Here is a 19,747-nt window from a genome sequence, read left to right on the forward strand (position 1 = left end):
GACCAAGGTTTTGTATCAAATAAAACTGACCTGAGATTCAAGGTCTGGATTACAAAAGGTATAGAAGTTTTCTACCAAACTGTAAAACATGATCACATGGAAAGCTGTGATATGTTGAAAGAATCATATGACTTAGACTTGTATATGTTTTTACAAATAAAATAATTATTAAACCAAGACTATTCAAATTTGACCCACACTGGACTCACTGGGACTGTCTTTTATTGTCTTTTATACTTTAAGCATGTCGCTAATGGCCCCAGTGGCCAGTCCATTGGAACTGCAGCCAAAGAAATACCGTGGCCCAGAAAGCTTTTTTTCCATAGAGCGCAATGTAACGAAAAAGTGCTCGTGTTCGGCTGACAGGGACCTACAGCTTTCAGAAATATCAGATATGGCGGAAAGTTTTACCTTTTTTCAGGTCATTGACTTTTTCTCCGGTTAAAATTCTTCAGTTATCTTTAAAACGCATTTTAAGCTGTTAGCTTCGGCTACGCTCTAGCCCGGGCTCTAGCTCAGCTCGTGCATGTGGCGTGAACGAGCCGCAGGCGTAAAACTCTGGATCCATGGATTTAATAACAGATCAGATCATCAAACTAATGACCACCGTGGATCTGAGGGCCGTGGATCTACTACTCAGAAGCATTGTCTTCTGAAAGAACATCAGAAATGCTACAGAAGGAAATCAAGGAAATGGGATGATGTTTTGGCAGGTATTCGATGTTTACGTTTCGTGTCCATCAGTGTCCATCAAGTTGCATAAATACTGACTTAAAAATGACTTTCAGCATGTTTTGCATGTAGTTTTAACCCAATTTAAGATAATACATTCCATGTACTTAATAAGAATCAGTCAGTGAAAACGTTTGCAAACGAGACATTTGTTTATGGTTTTACATTTTAGTTGCAATACAGCAAAACACTGAATATTAACAGTAAAATACTGACTGATAAAGCCATGACAATAAATAGATTTTGGTAAATACATATAAAAAGTAGTTTAGCACTATGTATAAAATATAATAATTAAATTGATGTATGAAAACAAAATTGCACTAATAAGCAAATGTTCTGATGTGTTGTAAATGTATGATGACGCAGTGACAGCTGGCTCACTCTTCGCCTCGTGCGCTTCTAAAATAACACGTTTTATTAGATCACTCACTTTTTTACGGTTCAAATCCTCACTCTGGGCTCTGCGCAGCTCTAGTAACTCTCGCTCTGATTGGTCAGCACGATCACATGGTACGCAAGCCTATGTGACTTCCGGACCAGGTCCTCAAGAGCTAAAGGCTAACGGCTAACTGGCGTCATGCGCCACTGAGCAGCTGCCATTGACTTGAACGTGGATATTGATTTTACGGAGGGTCATTGAACGCCTCACGCAGCGCACAACTGCCACGTCAAATGTGACGTACGAGAGGTGTAGTCGAGGCGGTGTAACCAGCCTGACAAATTACTGGCATTTATGTTCTTTAAAGTCTTCACGAACCGCTCCGTGAGGTGAGTAGAAACATGCACTTTGAGTTATCATATGAAGAAGCCTTTTAGCCGGTGCTTCAGCTCGGGTTGTGCCGGTGCCTCTGATGCCCGCCCGGGAGCAGACAGACCGCGGACACGCTGGTCATGTTGTGTCTAGCTTTAGGGCTTAGATACTTTAAATATACATGTGTAACTTCATCTGTATTTCTTGTACTCGTAGCTGTATGTTTTCAGTTTCATCTGGTCTTTATAGAACCAGACTCCGAGGAGAGAACTATGAGCTTTCAACATACATTAAAATCTAACGTCTTCAATTACTGAATGATCAAAAAATAAGAATAAAAAAAACTACTGCTGGTCATCCTCCCTGTACCGAGTACAGTGTGCCATCATTCAGTTTAATAGAAAAATATTTGGGAATGGGGAATCAAAACAGAGGGTAATTACTCCTGTCACTGTAATTATTTGGGTGACGCGCTGTGCTTATTTTGCTGTTTGACTTGTTGTATATCTTTATTTTTCTTTTAATTCAGCAGTCGTTCCTAATTGTGTTCTCTTTGTCAGGTTGGACACATCCCAAAGTTCTGTTCATCATGGACCGCAGTGGTGTTTCTCAGAGGTTGGCTGAGGCGGGTCAGGCTCACCTCCTGCAGTTCTGGGATGTGCTGAGTCCAGAAGAGCAGAAAGAATTGCACCGTGACCTGAAGGAAATGGACTTTAAAGAGATCAATGGCTTCTTTAAAAGTGCCATGGAGATATCTAGCAGTAGCAAACATGAGAAGATGGACACGCGGATGGAGCCTGTTCCACGAGATGTTCTGGGGAGCGTCACCAGAGACCGGGACAGCGTTCGGGACTGGGAGGATGCAGGTGCTTTACTCTGAAACACTTGTATATAGGGTTTTTACCTTTATTACATGTTATAATACAATGTTGCGTGTAGGCAACTCTTAAGGATTTTAACTATCACTAGCTCGCAAAGTGAAACATTTTCAACAGTCTTTTTTCCACATTCTGATCAAAACCATATGTTTTACTCTGTTGCTAACTTTGTTTGCACAATATTTCTCAGTGTGGGTCCATTTAGCAAGATTTGGATTTTGTCCCAGGGCCAAGTGACAGAAGGGGAAACATCTGGTTTTGATTTGAGTTTGACGTAAAAGAGAGCAGCTCATTGACCCCTCTCTTATGAGGTCACTCAGTAAAGACTGAATCATTGTTTAAGGTGTGGTTTGTGTCTGGATGTCCTGGTAACTCTGGGATGGTTGTCGGGTCCAACCAGTCTGCTGGTTCAGACCTTTTGTTACTGGCAACATGTTATGTATTAAGTCACGTAAATGCAATAAACATAGACTTGTGCTTCAACAGATTTATCAGGTGACATTGTAAAAACGAGTCATAAATTCTTATGAGGCCTTAATAAAAAGGCATTAATCCAGAATGAAACTGCTGTTTGGAGAAGTCAAGTCAGTCTCTGACATGTCCTTGACAATCCTTGACGACCATCAACATAGATAAGATATTGCACCTATCCAAACAATTCACTATTGAGGTTGTTTAATGTCAGGGCCGGTACTTTCATTAGAAAGGAAAAAACCTCCACCAATTATTCAGACAAAAATGTCAATTACTAACCCATGTCCGTCTGCTCAGGTTTGCTGTGCATCTCTCAGAACAAAGTTGCTGCGTTGCTGCTGGCTGGAGGACAGGGAACACGACTGGGGGTCTCCTATCCCAAAGGCATGTACGACGTGGGGCTGCCCTCTCACAAAACACTCTTTCAGATCCAGGCCGAGCGCATTTTAAAGTTACAGGACCTGGCTGAGAAAAAGCACAAGACAAAGTGCTGTATACCATGGTAAGTATTTGTAACCAAACAAATAACATATTGTATGAACTGGACAAAATGAGACAACAGTAATGCTAAACTGAGATTATGGATTATGTAGTGGACTACAGATGTATAGCTTTAGTCATGCTACTACTTTGCTAAACATACCAGATGTATAGCTTGATAAAGTTTCAGGGGTTCAATAAGTAGTAACAATGTTCTTTAAAATGTTCTTTCTAATCTATTAAGCTGCATTACAGTGAAAAACTGTAGTTTTCATTCAGTTTATTATAAAACCAAGCTTGTGTTGTCTGCAGGTATATCATGACCAGCGGCAGGACAATGGATTCTACGGAGGAATTCTTCTCAAATCATAATTACTTTGGCTTGGATAAGGAAAAAGTGGTCTTCTTTCAGCAGGGCATGTTGCCTGCCATGGACTATAATGGCAAAATCATCCTAGAAAGCAAAAGCAAACTCTCCATGGCCCCTGGTAAACTCGCATGACATACTTGTAGTTTTGTATGAGTCAGATGTGTGAGTCTTTTCTGTGCTTTAGATGGAAATGGAGGTCTCTATCGAGCTCTGGAGAGGCAGAAAATCCTTCAGAAGATGCAGCAGAGGGGCATCGAGTGTATCCATGTCTACTGTGTGGACAATATACTCGTTAAAGTGGCAGACCCCGCCTTTATTGGTTTCTGTGTGCAAAAGAGAGCCGACTGTGGAGCAAAGGTAATTGCATAATGTCACTGTTGAACAATCATGCTTTATTGTGGTTGGCATTCTTGACTCGCCACAAGAAGGTCCTTCCACCATAAAACATGTAGCGGTACTTTATGGTCTCAAATCATTGACACATTTTAGAGTAATAATATTATAAAATACTACAGTTGGACAGATCATTGTGCAGTAGCTCATATCATTTGAATATGAATGTTTATTTTGAAATGCAATCCACATTTTCTCCGTATTGAAACTCAACAGTATTCACATTGGAGGATTTTATCACAAGTCAAATTTGAGCTATGATTAATGTCAACAAGTAAACACAGGAAAAGGAAAGGATTACTACCTATTCTAAAAAAAGACAGGTAATCTAATACCGGTAGTTTGTGACTCATGTTCCTTGTTGTATGTTCTGTTTTACTTGGGGACAAATACACAACAGTTTTCTTCTGCCTAAAACACTTTAACCCTTTATTTTCTTACAGTGAGTCAGGATAAGTTGCAATATTATACTTCAGTAAACAAATAAGACATATTTAAGTAATGTTTTGCGCCATTTCATTTCTTGTGCGTCATGTTTGTTCCAGGAAGTCTTAAAGATCATAGCCAGAGTAGTATAATTTGGGTGTGTGTTTATAGTGGCTCAGATGTTGCTTGGTCAGTTTATTGTTACAAAGTTTTACTCTCTAGTTTTGTGATCTTTGTAGTAATAGAAATGTACCACTCGGGGGTGTATTAGGACCACAGCAATTCCCTTCCAGCAAGACAAGCTGGTTATATTGAGGAAGAGAACTCTGTATTTGTACATTTAGGTCAGTAGCTAGCACACGTTCTTGTAGATTACATTGTTTACAAAATGTTCTTAATTTGATCTCACACCCCAAAGGTTTTTCCAGAACAAGTTAGTGCATTTAATTAGGGGAAAGAGATGCTGTAAAACCAGTCTTGGCTGTTTGGTTTAATGTTTGAATGCATTTAATCTTATCTTTTGTTTAGGCAGGGACAGTATTTAGAGATAAGAGGCAGATAACTAGCATTAACTACTTTCAGAAATGGGAGCAGATTTAGTCGTTTACAGAGCTGACAATGCAGTCAATCAAAGTGCTGTACTACCACTGAAAAGTCACTCCTCAAGTTGAACAATAAGATGTAGTTGTTTAGTCATTTTTGTAAGTATGATTTGTATTGATTTGACACTGACCGTACATTTGTGATTATTCACTTGACATCTGTAACTGTGTGGAACTGGAGATGGTTTGGGCCTCTTCTGTTTGACATTTTGAGTTTTTGTGGTGTAGCGGAGTTGGATGAAAGCAGAGACCCACCCTCTGTCATAAATTACAAACTGCACTGAAGCTTTGGTTCATGTGGCTTTGTCCCCCCCTCTGCTCCATCACAGCCCCACTCTGTCATTAGGAGCCAACACATGGGGAGAGGGCTTTTACTGCACAAGACTAGCTGGAAACACACACTTTGTTGCTCTATAAAACTTAGTTATCAACGTTACTACCATCAGAAGTCCAGATAACCATTTCTTAATGAAGGTTTAGTTGGAAATGTGTAAATGTACAAAGTATGATATGGTGAGACATGGTGGCACAATTTGGTAACTCAGGGATGTTTGACGCATTAAAGAGAACATAAGAACATTTTTAAAACGGGCTCAATCTTGATTATTGTTATTATTGGATGCTTTCTTTCAAGCTTTAAATCAACTTTAATAGTACAATATATACATTTTTAGTCAGAAGGTCCACCACCTGTTTCTGTCTCCATGTTATAAAATGACATAAATCTAACTTATCTCTACAGAGACAACAAGGTGTTTTAAGCAATACATATTTTAATTTAACCAGGTAAAAAAAGAAAAGTCTAATGCCGTACTTTGAAAACTTCTAGTAAAGGAAGACAAGGAGACAAGATGTAGATTGACATGATTATTTTCTGGAAATGACTTGTGGAAACCATTGTGGTTTTTTGCAATCCTCGTAAAATAGAAAGTTTGTTGTTTGCAGGTGGTAGAGAAGACCAACCCCACAGAGGCAGTGGGAGTGGTGTGTAAAGTGGACGGACATTATCAGGTGGTGGAGTACAGCGAGATCACTTTGGCCACGGCTGAAAAGCGCAGCTCTGACGGACGACTCGCCTTTAACGCTGGAAACGTGGCCAACCACTTCTTCAGCTTCTCTTTCCTCAAAGACATCGTCCAGTAAGAGCTTAATCTACTATCGGGACAACAAGTAAAGCTGCTGTCAAGACAAAGTACAATCTTAAATAATATTGAATTGAATGTTCTCAAAATAAAAGGATAAATGGAAGAAAGCAGGAAGCAAAGTGTGTGGGACAAAACTAACTAAACTATTATTACTATTCATTTCAAGAATTTGTTTTATTATTGTTAACCTTCCTACTCTAAGTTTTGCAACTACGTTGTCTGATTACTTAACCTAATAAGGAACAAAATGTAAATTTCAATAACTAAAGTTATTTATGAAAACTTGTAAGAGTGTCCATTACATTACTACTAAAACAACTATCCTTATTACACTACATTCATTTGTTTAAGTAATGTCTTTCAGATTCACATGTTGCACTTCTAAAATGAACAAGATCACGTTTAACATTCAAAATGAAGCAGTTTTGTTCTACACATCTTCTTTTAAAGGCGAAATGGACGATTTTTTTGGCGATTTGAGAACGCAGGCGGAAGTGCGCATGCCACTCCCCCGTGCGGATTGATACAACACACACGTGCGTTTGTTTATTAGCGCGATGGATCGCATCTCTCGTCTCCCGTAGATTTCCGTCTACGTCTGCGTCTTCTGCGTCAGCTCGAACAGTCTTTCTCCGTCTTCATTTTGCCCCGTACACTGAGGGAACTATATTATGATAGATCCATGCGCTTAGGCACGCGGAAACGTGGGGACAAGCCTGACGCGGCTGCAGGGGAGAGATGGGTGCGTTTTATGATTGATACGTGGCAGGACTAATTGGCAGTCCACGCCACGAGCAAATAAATTCGTCCATTCAACCTTTAAGGACTACTTTTAACATCCTTGGTTCATTATTTGTTTTTCTGCCATTGCGTACAGTGCAAATGAAAGACATTACTCAAGAAGTGAGAAATAATTTAAATTAAATTTTAAAATAAAATATGAACGTTGTAACGGATTGCAAAACTCTATTACACATTGTATTGAGCTTTGTAAAATTGCATTGTAACTTTCAGGGCACTACAGACTCTATTCTCTCCTTTTATTCACCAGGAAGTATGAACCACAGTTGCAGCACCATGTAGCACAGAAGAAGATCCCATATGTGAATGAGACGGGCGCCGTCATCAAACCGGACAAACCAAATGGGATCAAAATGGAGAAGTTCGTCTTTGATATCTTCCAGTTTGCCAAGTAAGAATATCTACTGTAAAGAAACTATATATTTGAACCACACTTGGATATTGTGAGGTCTATGCGTTCATTTGGAAAGTCTTTGTTCCAATAGAGCCAAGATCTGCCCTCGGGACGGGGGCTTTACGAGCTGCTGGTCCCATTAAGTTCCTCCACTGTGACTCCAGCTCTGAGTCATGCCATTACTAATACAAGTTCAGATCTAATGAAAGTATTCCTGTAATGATTGTCTGCGTCTAGTATTTTCCGTTGGTCAGTTTCTTTTGAGGCTTATTCACTTATTTTTTTCAGCAGAGAAACTTGAGAATAGTTGTGTCATAATGTGAAGTTTGGTGTTTGTAGAGCACCTTAGGCCTGACCCACACAACAGTCACTCTGCACTGGGTCCACTGTGGAGTAAGGATATTCACTGCTCAAGGCCCATAGCTTCAGAGTCATCATACTAAGAGTTCAGTTGAAAGAAATTGTGTCAAATGTGTAAAAAAGTAAAACATGGCTTCAAACTGTAAATACATAATAGAGAAGACAAAAACATATACAAGTTGCACTGGAGTATGAAATGCGGTTGCAAGTGTGAAAATAACAAATAATATCACATATAAGTTGCTCTGGAGTATAAGTATAAATATAAGTATAAGTCGGACCACGGCCAAAACTATGAAAAACGATGCGACTTATAATCCGGAAAATAAGGTATTTTTTATCATAGTAGATCATGAGATAAAATAGACCCGCTGTGATAGACACTAACTATTTTTCTTAATCTTTTTGTAAGCTATTTAAAAAATCTTCAATAAAATCAATCGTGTGCATTGTGGGTGATGCCTGTCATTGGCGTTCATACTGCACATGTGTGTTTACATACAGTGACTACAGTTACTACAGTGACTACAGTGACTACAGTGACTACAGGATACAGCGATCGCTTGGTGATTTGGCTCCTCTCATAAATCTCTTCCCTCAGCACGTTCGTAGTGTACGAGGTTCTGAGAGAGGATGAGTTCTCTCCTCTGAAGAACGCCGACAGTCAGGAGAGTAAAGACACGCCCACCACGGCCCGACACGCCCTCATGTCCCTGCACCACCGCTGGGTCCTCAACGCGGGAGGACATTTCATCGACGAGAACGGCAGACACGTCCCAGCAATCCCCAGGTAACGCTGCACAGATCTGTGAACGACCGAGAAGGGTTTCGAGCTCTGGCCCCATCTCGCAATTCAACATTTAAACATATCTTTTCTACAGGTGGGACTAGTGAAGCTAATGTTGATGTTTGATAAATAAGGAATAACTATATATTTCTTGCACTAAAATAGATATTATTGAAAACACAGCTGTGCAAATTGAACACATCGTTGGTAAAACATTGGTGCTTGTACATATTTGTAAATTAACTAAACTAACCTGTTTCAAACGTATTGCAGAAATACATCAATTGCTTTTTTATTCAGCCCCTCTCCGCTCTCACTTCACTTGTACCGTAAAATGTTTTCAGAGACGACGAAGCAGGCAGTGTCGCTCTCGATGTCAACAGAAAGTAATTATCCGCAGTAGTTCTGTGTGCATGGTGACGGGGCTGGCCTACTCTCTCTTTGCTGCTCAACTTTAAGGAACTTTCTGATTCTTCGAGTTCGCCTCTGATCAAGAAAACGCTCCCATTTTGCAGCTGTTTTCTTGTTTCGAGCGAGTTGCGATGAAGAATTGTGAAATACAAAATGGTTGAAATGAGATCCTTCGCCCTGGTTTACAGCTTTAATGTTCAAAGCTGCTGCTCCTTTCAGACTAATTTCAAACCATGATGAATTTAAATGCATGCTGGGTAGTGGCTATTTCTACTTGGCTTTTCAGAATAGAATAGTGGTGAAGTTGAAAACATTTCAGTGGTTCAATGCACTTAAATACATAAATGCATTTTACTTTCAAAACTGCTGGATTATGTCAACTTTTCTGCTCTATTTAAATCTGTGTGTATCTTTTTTATGCTTTCTAGCTTGCTTTAATGCTAAAGAAATAAACCCTTATTCATCACATTGTTCAGATTAAGGAGCAGAAACACTTTAGTTTTGTGATTATCTATGATTTGAATCTAGAAATAAACAAATGGAGTGGCTTGAATCTGGTCATTCGTCTGTTTTCTTCTAGTGAACGGGACTAATCACAGTTGGAGTCTCTAATCAAAAGCGGCTGTGGCTTTACAGCAATTTTTCTTAACTCCATTTCCATCCAACAATAATGTTTTAATACAAAATGTTCTGACCCATTTTGGTTTTGTCTCTTTAAAAACACAGCCTGAAGGACGGCACTGATCTGCCAATCAAATGTGAGATCTCCCCACTGGTTTCCTATGGAGGAGAGGTAAGGACATTGTGTATCGCACCAATGCTTTGTGACAAGGTCAAAGTACAGATATTAATGAGTTTTAATTATAAATGAGTAATTGTTCTTTAAATTGTATATTAAAAAAACGTACACACAAGTGGTCAGCCTCTTTTATGCTCTTTGTAAGTGACCAGTGGATTTAACCAATCACAGTAAAGGTCTATCAAAAGGAGCTACTGGCTTTTAAGGGGACATATTATACTAAACCAACTTTATTAACTTTTAACCTTGTTACAACAGTGTTTCCTCATCATTAATCTACTCAAAAGTTGTATTTTGATTGATAATTGCATGTTCGAGTAATCCTGTTTTGTCCTGCCCCTGAGACTGGGGTGCACTCCTACATTGTTGGTACTTAAAAAATTAAGACTCCCGAGTGATATTCTAAAATGTCAGTCACAAGTCAATGGACCTGTTTCTATTACTAAGCCGTTTTAGATCAATATAGCAGTTTTACAAGAACAAAAAATATATATATATGATCTGCTTTTGCCTGAACATTGTGATTCCCTTCTCCTTGTCAGTCGAGCCTGTCTGCATAGGAGTTGCCTTCAAGTATTTTTGTCCCATGTCTGACACTTTGATTATCTGCTCGAAGGGTCTTGAAGATTTGGTGAAAGGGAAAGAGTTTCACCCCACACTTACGATCGATGAGAGCGGCGTGCATCAACTTGTGAAGAATGGAGTTTAAAAATGAAGCAAAAACATCTTGAACTAACTGTGATCTCAACTTGACTGTGCAATAACACTGTTGTATGCATGCGTTTTCAACAAATCTGAATGAGCAAAATGAAGTTTACATAAGGTCATTTAGTCTTATGTTCATACTTCCTCTAGTATCAGGTGCATTTATTTATTTTGCCTACAAAAGTTATTTTTGTATTTCTAGTTGCTTTATGGGTGATCAGCTCCGTCTAGTGATTTCATCTTTTCTAGATGGCATCAGACGGAGTGGGGGAATCAGAAATGTGGTTCTACTGCATGTAAGTTAGATACATGGTACATTGTTGGTATTTATAATAATGGATTCTTAAATGGTTATAATGAAGGACACTTACGGCTCGGCTTTAAATGTAATGATTTATACTTTATTAAATAAAACATTTTACCTTGAACGTTTCCATTTTTGTGAATTGCTTATCAAGCCAATATTGATCATAATGCACTAAACATATCTCTAGTGTTGCGTCTCGTCCCCAGAAGCTTCTTTCCTTCCATCTTTTGTTGTGTTACTTTAATGCCGAGCTGGTGCAGCGCTGGGACGCCATCATCCTCTACTCAAAATGTGATCCTTGTCTACATTGTTCAAATTCTAAGCTCTAAATCTAAAGAGAAAACAAAGACCACATTTTCCCTAATGTGTCCTACCCATTAACAGGTGCCGTGATAAAAAGTCCTGATCCACTTTCCCCTGTGAGTCTCTGTGTGTTTGCTTTTGGGAGCACTTTAGAAGAATGTGTTTCTGGCCTTTCTCCGCTGTGTTTTTTATATTAAAGCCCTGGTGTCTCCTCCTGAATCAGATTTTCCAGCACATGGTTTATGTTTAAGATGAGCCATGCAGCAGACGCACAGCCGAGCAGGAAATGTCAGGAAATGCTCTTTTTTTGTTGCCTTTTGACTTTTAGCTCGACAGTGGCATCATGGGTGACGCAACCAGTTCTGTGCCTAAATGAATGTAGTATATATTGTCCATTTACACCTGAATTTCGATTTTCTGTTGGTTTTTTTCATCCAAATCTGTGGAAAGATATTGAAAAGCCTGAAAAATAAAATGGCTGCGACCCCTGATTACAACCTGTAATAATTTGAATAATTCCTTTATTAAAGATGTGCAATGCAACTTTTCAGGTGGAGAGTCCGTCACCTTCTTGTCTCTCTGCAGCGGCTATTGCTTTGCTCTGGAATGTTCCACAGTACGGCTTCTTGCATTTAGTAATTATAGGTGTTTTTATTGCAATACCATGAAAACATCGTAACTGTGAGCCCGTGTTTTAATGCAATACATTTCTGGAAAATCATTCATATCTCCATAGAGACGAGTACCCTTGTTAATTGTGCACCTTTAAGTTAAGACAAGATAAGATGATCCTTTACTGTCCACACATGGGGAAATTTCATTGTTGCAACGTAGGTAGATACAGAGGAAAAGGACAAATAACTTACAGGAACTTAATAGAAGAACTCTTATAAACAAAAACTCCTATAGACAGAACCTCTCATTTCTTAATAAGGAATGGAGGGGAAAAATAAAGATAAAATAAAATAAAAACAGCTAGCGTAAGACTAGATAATACTAATAATAATGGTAAAATAAACACTCGGTTATATGCACATGAACGTGACATAGTAACATCCACAGAAAGCTTTTGTTTAAACATACACATTTACTTTTTTCTACTGATTCTGATGTGCGATATATTGAAATGTAGATAATATTGTCGTTTTTTTTAAGTAATGCAAAATTTGAATATCGAGTATAGTAAAAATGATGCAATAGCTGATTGAAATAGCCCTTTTTGATTCATTTGACAGACATTTCACATTTGTTTGAAACTTAAACATCAACTAATACGTTTCAAAACATGTTTAACACATTTCTTTCTTTTACTGACAATAATATCGTCTGACCATCGCTGTCGGGACGCTCCAATGACTATCGAGATATTCTTTTTACTCAATATCACCCATATCAGTAAGTCTGTATTCAGAAAGTGTATCTGATTGTAAGTTACATTGTCCCTTCCCTCCATTCAGGGCTTCAAAGATCTAAACTTCAACACGATCCATTTCTCCAACTTTGTAGTTTATCTTCAGATCCTGAGGTTTTGAGAAGATAATTGCACAGTGTTAGATCCACAGTTGCTTCAGTGAAAGACTCTTTTGAGGAGGAAAAAAGATTTGGTGATGGAGAAGACTGGAATCGGCTTTAATTGAATCCTTATGTGTGCCATGTGGAACTCTGGGACTCTGGCACTGGTCCAAGAATCCCCAGAATGTGCAGGTTTCTCTCACCCCCGTTCCCTCTCTCACTTTATACCTCTTTTCCTCCCTGCAACCGTCCCCTCTTTCTCTCTCCTGGTTGCTCTCTTCTCATGCAGGGGCGTGTTACATCAGCCCACAGAGTTCTGGAGAAAGCAGCTGACCGGACCGTTGGACTCAAAGGAAAGTGCTCTGACCGGGACGTCCTGTTTCTACGCTCCCACTGGAATATCTGAACCGAGTCTACTATCTTTGGACAAATGCTCTAAGAGGGAAAAGCCATACAAGTAAGGCAGTTCTGTGGATATTACTACTATTCTTTCATTCACTCTAAAACTGTGTTGAAGTTTTTGTTGGACATTGTGGACATTAAAATCAAGTAAGGTCTAAGTTTATTTACACATTGCAGGCTTGTGCCATACTCTCTGCACTGACCCAGGGTAAAACAGATGCCGTGGTCACATTAACAAATGTATTCTGTATTAACATTTCTCAACTGTCATGTCAGGTCTAAAAATGGGTCACAGAGAAGTTGAATTTAAGTGTCTAACCTCTTTGAGTATTTACACAAATATTTTAAATGAAGGTCATGCCATTTTATGGTGTTGGATCATTGACTGAGAGATTATCTTTTATTACAATATGTCAGATTTTGACCAGTTCTTCCTCTGTATTTATTATTACAAAGGAACTTTTCAGTTTAAACTCGGTGGCAGCCATGGCTCATTTTGGACCCTGAAACATTGCAATAAAAACATGTTTATGATCTCAAGTTATGATATATTTTCAATTGATTTGACAGTTTCTTTTGTAAAGTGAATTATTAGTTGAACCAAACCGCACAGCTTTTTCCTAATTCATATTATAATAATATTGGACATATGGCATATGTATAATGAAGTTTATACAATACAGCTATAGCCACAGAACAAAACCTTTCCTAGTGTGTTTCTTTGTTTGTTTTTGTGTGTTACCAACGAAACTAAAATAAACCTTTTGTTATAAATACATCTTTCTTCCCTTGCATTTGCGTTTGCACTATGGCTTTGTTGTGGCACTGGAGCTCTGTCTCTATGAAGGTTAAACTATGGAAACAGACAGAGAATGTGGTTGATAGATTTTCCATTTTCTTGTTGCTCTGTGTCTGTAGGTGTGTGCTGCTGGTCAGTGATGCAGTCTTATATAGGTGTGATGCAGGTGTCCTTGTGTGGTATGTGGGGGAGAAATGGCCAGACAAAGCCACCCTTTGACACTAAACTTCAGCTACTTGACTCTGTTCAGTGGAGTTAATCTCTATTCTTAAATTATCAGTTTAAATTCACTCAGAATCTGGTGGGTTGGAGACAGGTCAGTAAACCATCTGATGATGCTTTTTGCGCTGTGACTAGGGTGGAAGAGCATTTGCTTTATATCCATAAGATTGTTGGTTTGATTCCACAGTAGTTGTACATACTTCAGTGCAAAGTGTGAGTGAATGACTGGTGGTCTGAGTTCTTTGGCCCAGCATCACTTCTCTGTTATTCAGTCCCAGGCCAAATGTGGATTGGCTCGCTTACCACCATCACCAGGTGTGGGAAGTTAATTAATAAATATTAGAATAAACATGAATGACATTAATGTTAAGTGACTCTGAGTGTCCAAGCGCCAAGGCCAATAGTGTTCTCTAGCACTCTAGGACTATATGACAATGGCGTCTGTCTCATTGTGGTCATTAAATAACAAAGCCAGCTACTAAGCTAAGAAAGAAGTTTCTTATTTAGAAGAATCATCTATTGTTCCTTCAACATATTTTATTCACAGTATATAAATAAACCCTAAACAATCAAGGCAACATTAACACACTTTGAAGATTGCATTATGATCCCAGATAGTGCGTGTATATTTTCCATATTGCCTAATGGCAGAGCCCTCATTTCTTTAACAGAGACACGTATGAAATACTTGTGGTCTATGTCAGAGGAGTGGTTAAAGTATTTGCTTCTATCATTTTAAAATCAATTTGACAGATGGAAAATAGAAAAAGTTTAGATTTTCCCCTGTACATGATCTGGGTTTGATAGTGGGTACATTTGTGTGTTCAAAATGAAATATAAAAAAACACCTCATTTCATATTGAAGAAAATCTCTATTCAGTGAAACTTTAAAAACTTAAAAAAAGTAAGTTTCACCTGTTAGATCTAGAAGTGTGTTCATTTTTACCTTTTGAGATTGACCTGTTGCCTTTGCAAAGCATTATTCTGGATTTATTTTCATTCTTGTTTTATCATCTTTGACTTGTGTCCATTTATTCCCCTTTTCTCTGTCCATGGCATTAGCACAGACCGGTCCTAGACTCCAGCACAGTCTCCGTGGTGAGTGGCTCTCAGTTCAACCACATTAGCAGCTTTTGTCATCTCTTCAACATGTCGTTTCAATTAGCGGCCATTAGCCCTGAAGCTGGGAGATAAATGACATACTCACATACACGGGGTAATCATATAGACAGGCCTATAATTCTCTGCATTGAAAACACAGTCAGGGCTTTACTTACTCGTGCGATGATTGGTGAAGTTTGCAAATCGATGCTTCTGGCAACAGTAAAACCAGCAGGTTATAGAGCAGCTCGAGGTGCGCGCTGTAATTTAGTATAAATAGTGCCATTTGAGAGAATATCAGGTTTAACATGCTGCTGTGTTGACTTTGCATCCCACACATGCTTGACCTCCGACCTTGCCCAAACCAGCCTCTCTCATCACCCGCCATTTAGAAAAGATGGAGTTACATGTCGCCGCATACAAACAGCATTTAGTATAGCAGACTTTCAGTTATTTATGCTCTATTTAGTTGGACAACCCCCTGTAATATTTGCAATTAAATACTTAAAGTGCATGTGGCAGGTTAGACTACACATTTCACTCAAACTTAGCGAACATGATTAGATTAAAGAATTCTTCTTCTTTGGTGTTTCTGGATGGAAAGTCACTTATCTTTTCACAAACTTTTTTTTTTTCATCATTTCTACACAAACTGCAACTTGACTTATGTGAAACTATGATAAATATTTAGCACAGGTTTTATCCCATCAAACTTAGTAATGATTAGAATAGAATGATTATGAGAACATGTCACGTGCACTGTTTGAAATTTGAAAAAGTTAATGTCAAAATGATTTTAAACCTCTCCTTACATCCATCTTTCCGAAAAGCAACACCAAGATTGTATTTAATTGTACCAGGTTTTCAAATGAAACTAAGTTGAAACAAGACCGAAGGCTTTGGTCAAATTCTAGAAGTCCAACCAGGCAGTTCATCTAAGCGTCTTTATGTCATCATGTCCCAGAGCAAGGGTCACGACCCATCAAGCACCTTGCCTCACGGGTCTGTTGTAAAGGTTTATGAATGATGATGGCTGGAAAGGTCTTTGGCTCAGAGGTAATGCCACAATTCCGTCAATCTGCCCCAGTACAGCTGTGGCTACAGTGGGATTGAGATAAATTGTTAAGTGACTTTAGACTAGAGAGGTGCTTTATAAAAGGAGCCACAGTTATTGAACTTCTGATCCAAGAGAGCATTCTGAAGAGGCATTGGAATCATTTTTAAGAACGAATTATTGCCTTATGTTTTGCTTCATTTCCCAGGTGACCCAGTATTTTTTGTAACTTTACGACATCCAAATTCTGCAAAAACTACAAACCCAAAAAAATGCACATAAACCTAAATACACACAGTTTCAGAGGCTCTGTGTTTGCACATGTGGCGTGTGCCGTCTCTGGTCGCCTGTAGCCGTTTACATGTGGCAGTCTCTCCTCTCATTCATTCATTTCTTTCATTATCTCCTTCTGCAGCGCGCTCTTCCATGTTTTTAAAATTACAGGGACAAACTGAGCATCAAACAGACCACATGACGCAGACGAGGGTACAGCCTTCGCAATGAGTGAGATGTCAGAGCTGATATATTACTCTGTGGACAACATCTGGATCATTTCTTTTTCTGTTTGAAAAAGATAGAAGAAGGAAATCAGTCACTTCGCCGAACATTATGACAGCGTAGGCTTTATGTTGATGTGTTTTGTTTCTACTGGTGTGCTTATGCAACTTATGTTTTTACAGTCTTTGAAGTTTAAAAGTTGTTGAATGCCAATATCGAAAAGTTATGTTGGATTATTACTACTAACACCACCTTAAAGTATACTGTAAATGTAGTACAATCAAGTATTGCATGTGTTAAGCACTGAGTATAAATGAATACTCTCAGTTTTGAAGTATTATAATAAAAAACAGATGAGATTCCTTAATACAGTGTAGCGTGCTTCGTTTATCCACCATTTGCTTTTGCGATAAATTCAAATGTCCGCTTTGGTTGAAAGAAAACTCTCCTGTCCTCCATGGATGGACCTGGGCTTTAACAGGGGAAGTAGAAAGAAAAGAGCAGAAGTATTTTGGCTGTAGATGCTGTTTTTCCAATCTGACAGTGTAGCTGCGCACTTCAGCGCCTGCAAATTCAATCAAAATGGATTTCCAGTAAAGATTTTGGGCCTTCTCTCCTTACATAACCAACACTGCCTTGTCATTGCACCTTATTCCAAAATACTTTGGTGCAAGATGGAAATCAGTATTTACAGGTGTGCTAAATCCCACTAGCTCGCACCTTTTGTCCCGTGGGCCATTGGGTTTAGAGCTCTATGAGCAGCACCAGCGTCACGGGTCATGTCCCTGCAAAACTAATGATTTCCAGATGCTCCACTGGCTAATTGTTACCTCTGCATTACTTAGTGATTCACTGGTAATTTACTGAAAGCTGTGGGCCTATTGCACTTTACTGAAATTCCCATCAAAATACGTTTGGAGCAGTGAGTGCACTTTTTGACCTCAAATTTGAGGAAACTCGAAAATGCTGAAAAACGTTAATTGTTTGAGCAAATCAAAATGGGCCAAATTGTCATGATTGTGCCACAAAATAGTTCATAATTGTGGGGTGTTCTGTAGTGGCCAAAATGCCTGAAAAAACTTGCAAAGACATAGAATTAGAAAGTACAAATAAAAAGTAGGGTGCACGGTGCCCTGCGACAAGTTGGCCACTGTCCAGGGTGTACCCCGCCTAAGGCCCGAAGTCACTGGGATAGGCTCCAGTCCCCCGCGACCCCGAAAGGGAACAAGCGGTAGAAAATGGATGGATGGATAGAAAATGGATGGATGGATGGAAATAAAAAGTTAAAACCCCTTCGGAGCATTTTTTATGGAAAAAGATACGTTTTAATACATTTTAGTGCAATAAACATTCAAAATAAAACTATGCTTTTATTTTAGTTTATATTTGGAGTAAAGGTTACACTGTGGAGCTTTTGAATTGCATCAGTAAGTCATGTCCCACACTTGGTGATAATCTACTATAGCCACAGCTGCCCTGAGGCTGACATAGAGATGTGGCCTCACACCAATAATTCACTCACCAACCACCTTCTTGAGCCACTGTCAAACCCCGGGAAGTGAGGATTGATCCATGAGGTTTAAGTAAACAAACACGCTACTGTAAGTGAAGAGGATCATGTTAGTTTTGATAATAATGTGTCCGAAGTAATTGTAATAGACAGCTCTTAATAGTATGGTCAGAATATTATGGCCAATCTGTTACAGTATATGAGGTGCAAAAAAGCATTTACCCTCCAGAACGTTTGATTAATGTCTGTACCATAGCTCATACACACTCCAGACAATATAACTTCATTTGTCTTGTAAAACCACTTTAGTTTCAGGTTGCCCTCAAATCAATCTTTCTGAGTCCTACCGAGCGGCCCTGTATCATTACATGTACTCTGCGGTCCAGTGTCCTCAGTTACACATGTGCAGTCAAACATGTCTCTCTAGGTGTCCCCCCCCCCCCCCGTTTTTTTCCACACAATAGTGCGTTCTGTTGACTTGTTTTTGGGCCAAGAACATTGTAATACCGCACTGCACTGTTACGAATGTTTACAATGTGTTCCCACCTGGCGCCGATTGTTAAAATGTGATTTGGATTTCACGCATTCCCATAAAAATGAGGAAAAAAAAGAGCGAATGCTTTGTTACGGTCTAAAGGGAGAAACAGGAGGATATAATAGGAAGCACATGCAGTAGGATGTGGAGCGTACCGTGTGGAGGCGGCGCAGTAATCATGTAGCAGAGCTGTGGCCGCACTCAAATACTCTAAACAGCCTCAAGTACCGGTTTGGCCTCGGCGAGTCTGGGTTCGCTATACATCTAAATGTGTAGGCAAATGCAATATGAGCCATATTGGACGCTGATTTGAGGGTAAATTATAAATATTTTTACTTAAACTGCCTGTTTTGATGAATATGAAGCTGAGCCATAGGCCATACTTTACCGGTCAATTTGCTCATGGATACAAGAGGTCAAAATGAGAGCAAAGACCTCAAAGGTGAAGCTCTGAGTGGAGACGCTGCTCCTCCACTCAGAGAGAAGCCAGCTGAGGGGATTTAGGGGTCTCATCTGGATACCTATACATTTGTGAGCGATTTAAGTGGACAAAAACTAAATTGCCAGAAGATTGTGCATCTCATAGCAGTGTTTGTGTGTTTGCATTTGGCTCGGACATAAAAAAGGTTTTGCACTGGTGGTAAAAAAAATTAAAATAAAGAAAAAGCAGTTCTAAAATCTCGTCTTATCTCGTTCTCAATCTAGTGTCTAATGGGAAATGTGCCTTTTAAACAGCAACAATGTGACATATTCATCATTACGCTAGTTACCTATAGAGTTTGAAGGTTTTAGTGTTTTCAGCCAGAGTTAAAAAGCCAAACCTCATAATTGCATTTCTCATAAAAAACAAACTTGCTGGAAACAGACCTGGCCAAACCTGTGTTGATTTAACTAATGTTTCCCTCTGCACCCACTGGAAAAACACTCTTACAAACTTTGTTGTGATATATTTCTTGTTTTATAATATACATAGGCAAGTTTTGGTCATTTTTA

At 39.1% G+C, this 19,747-nt stretch overlaps 2 protein-coding genes across 6 annotated transcripts in view; both read left to right on the top strand.

Moving 5' to 3' along the window:
- The first annotated feature begins 1,373 nt into the window (after nt 1-1,373).
- uap1 (UDP-N-acetylglucosamine pyrophosphorylase 1) lies at nt 1,374-10,939 on the top strand. Of its 2 annotated transcripts, XM_072438584.1 has the most exons (11): nt 1,374-1,503; nt 2,047-2,352; nt 3,136-3,340; nt 3,631-3,806; nt 3,873-4,045; nt 6,055-6,248; nt 7,306-7,446; nt 8,411-8,599; nt 8,941-8,982; nt 9,734-9,800; nt 10,423-10,939. In XM_072438584.1, exons 2-11 carry the CDS (start codon nt 2,076-2,078, stop codon nt 10,513-10,515), a joined length of 1,557 nt encoding a protein of 518 aa, XP_072294685.1. In that variant the 5' UTR covers nt 1,374-1,503; nt 2,047-2,075; the 3' UTR covers nt 10,516-10,939. The 2 variants fall into 2 exon arrangements, with proteins under 2 accessions (XP_072294685.1, XP_072294686.1); XM_072438585.1 differs by lacking the exon at nt 8,941-8,982.
- A 1,961-nt stretch (nt 10,940-12,900) lies between these two features.
- The window catches only part of ddr2a (discoidin domain receptor tyrosine kinase 2a), a 40,680-nt gene continuing 33,833 nt past the window's right edge, over nt 12,901-19,747 (top strand). For all 4 annotated transcript variants that reach the window (XM_072438434.1, XM_072438435.1, XM_072438436.1 and 1 more), the window contains exon 1: nt 12,901-13,090. The gene's annotated coding sequence lies outside the window, so the exon portion shown is untranslated. The remainder of the gene's footprint in view (nt 13,091-19,747) is intronic.

This window comes from Eucyclogobius newberryi, unplaced genomic scaffold (assembly GCF_026437365.1).
Source record: "Eucyclogobius newberryi isolate DKJ021-1_F unplaced genomic scaffold, fEucNew1.0.hap1 SCAF_9, whole genome shotgun sequence".
In the NCBI taxonomy this organism is placed as follows: Eukaryota; Metazoa; Chordata; class Actinopteri; order Gobiiformes; family Gobiidae; genus Eucyclogobius; species Eucyclogobius newberryi.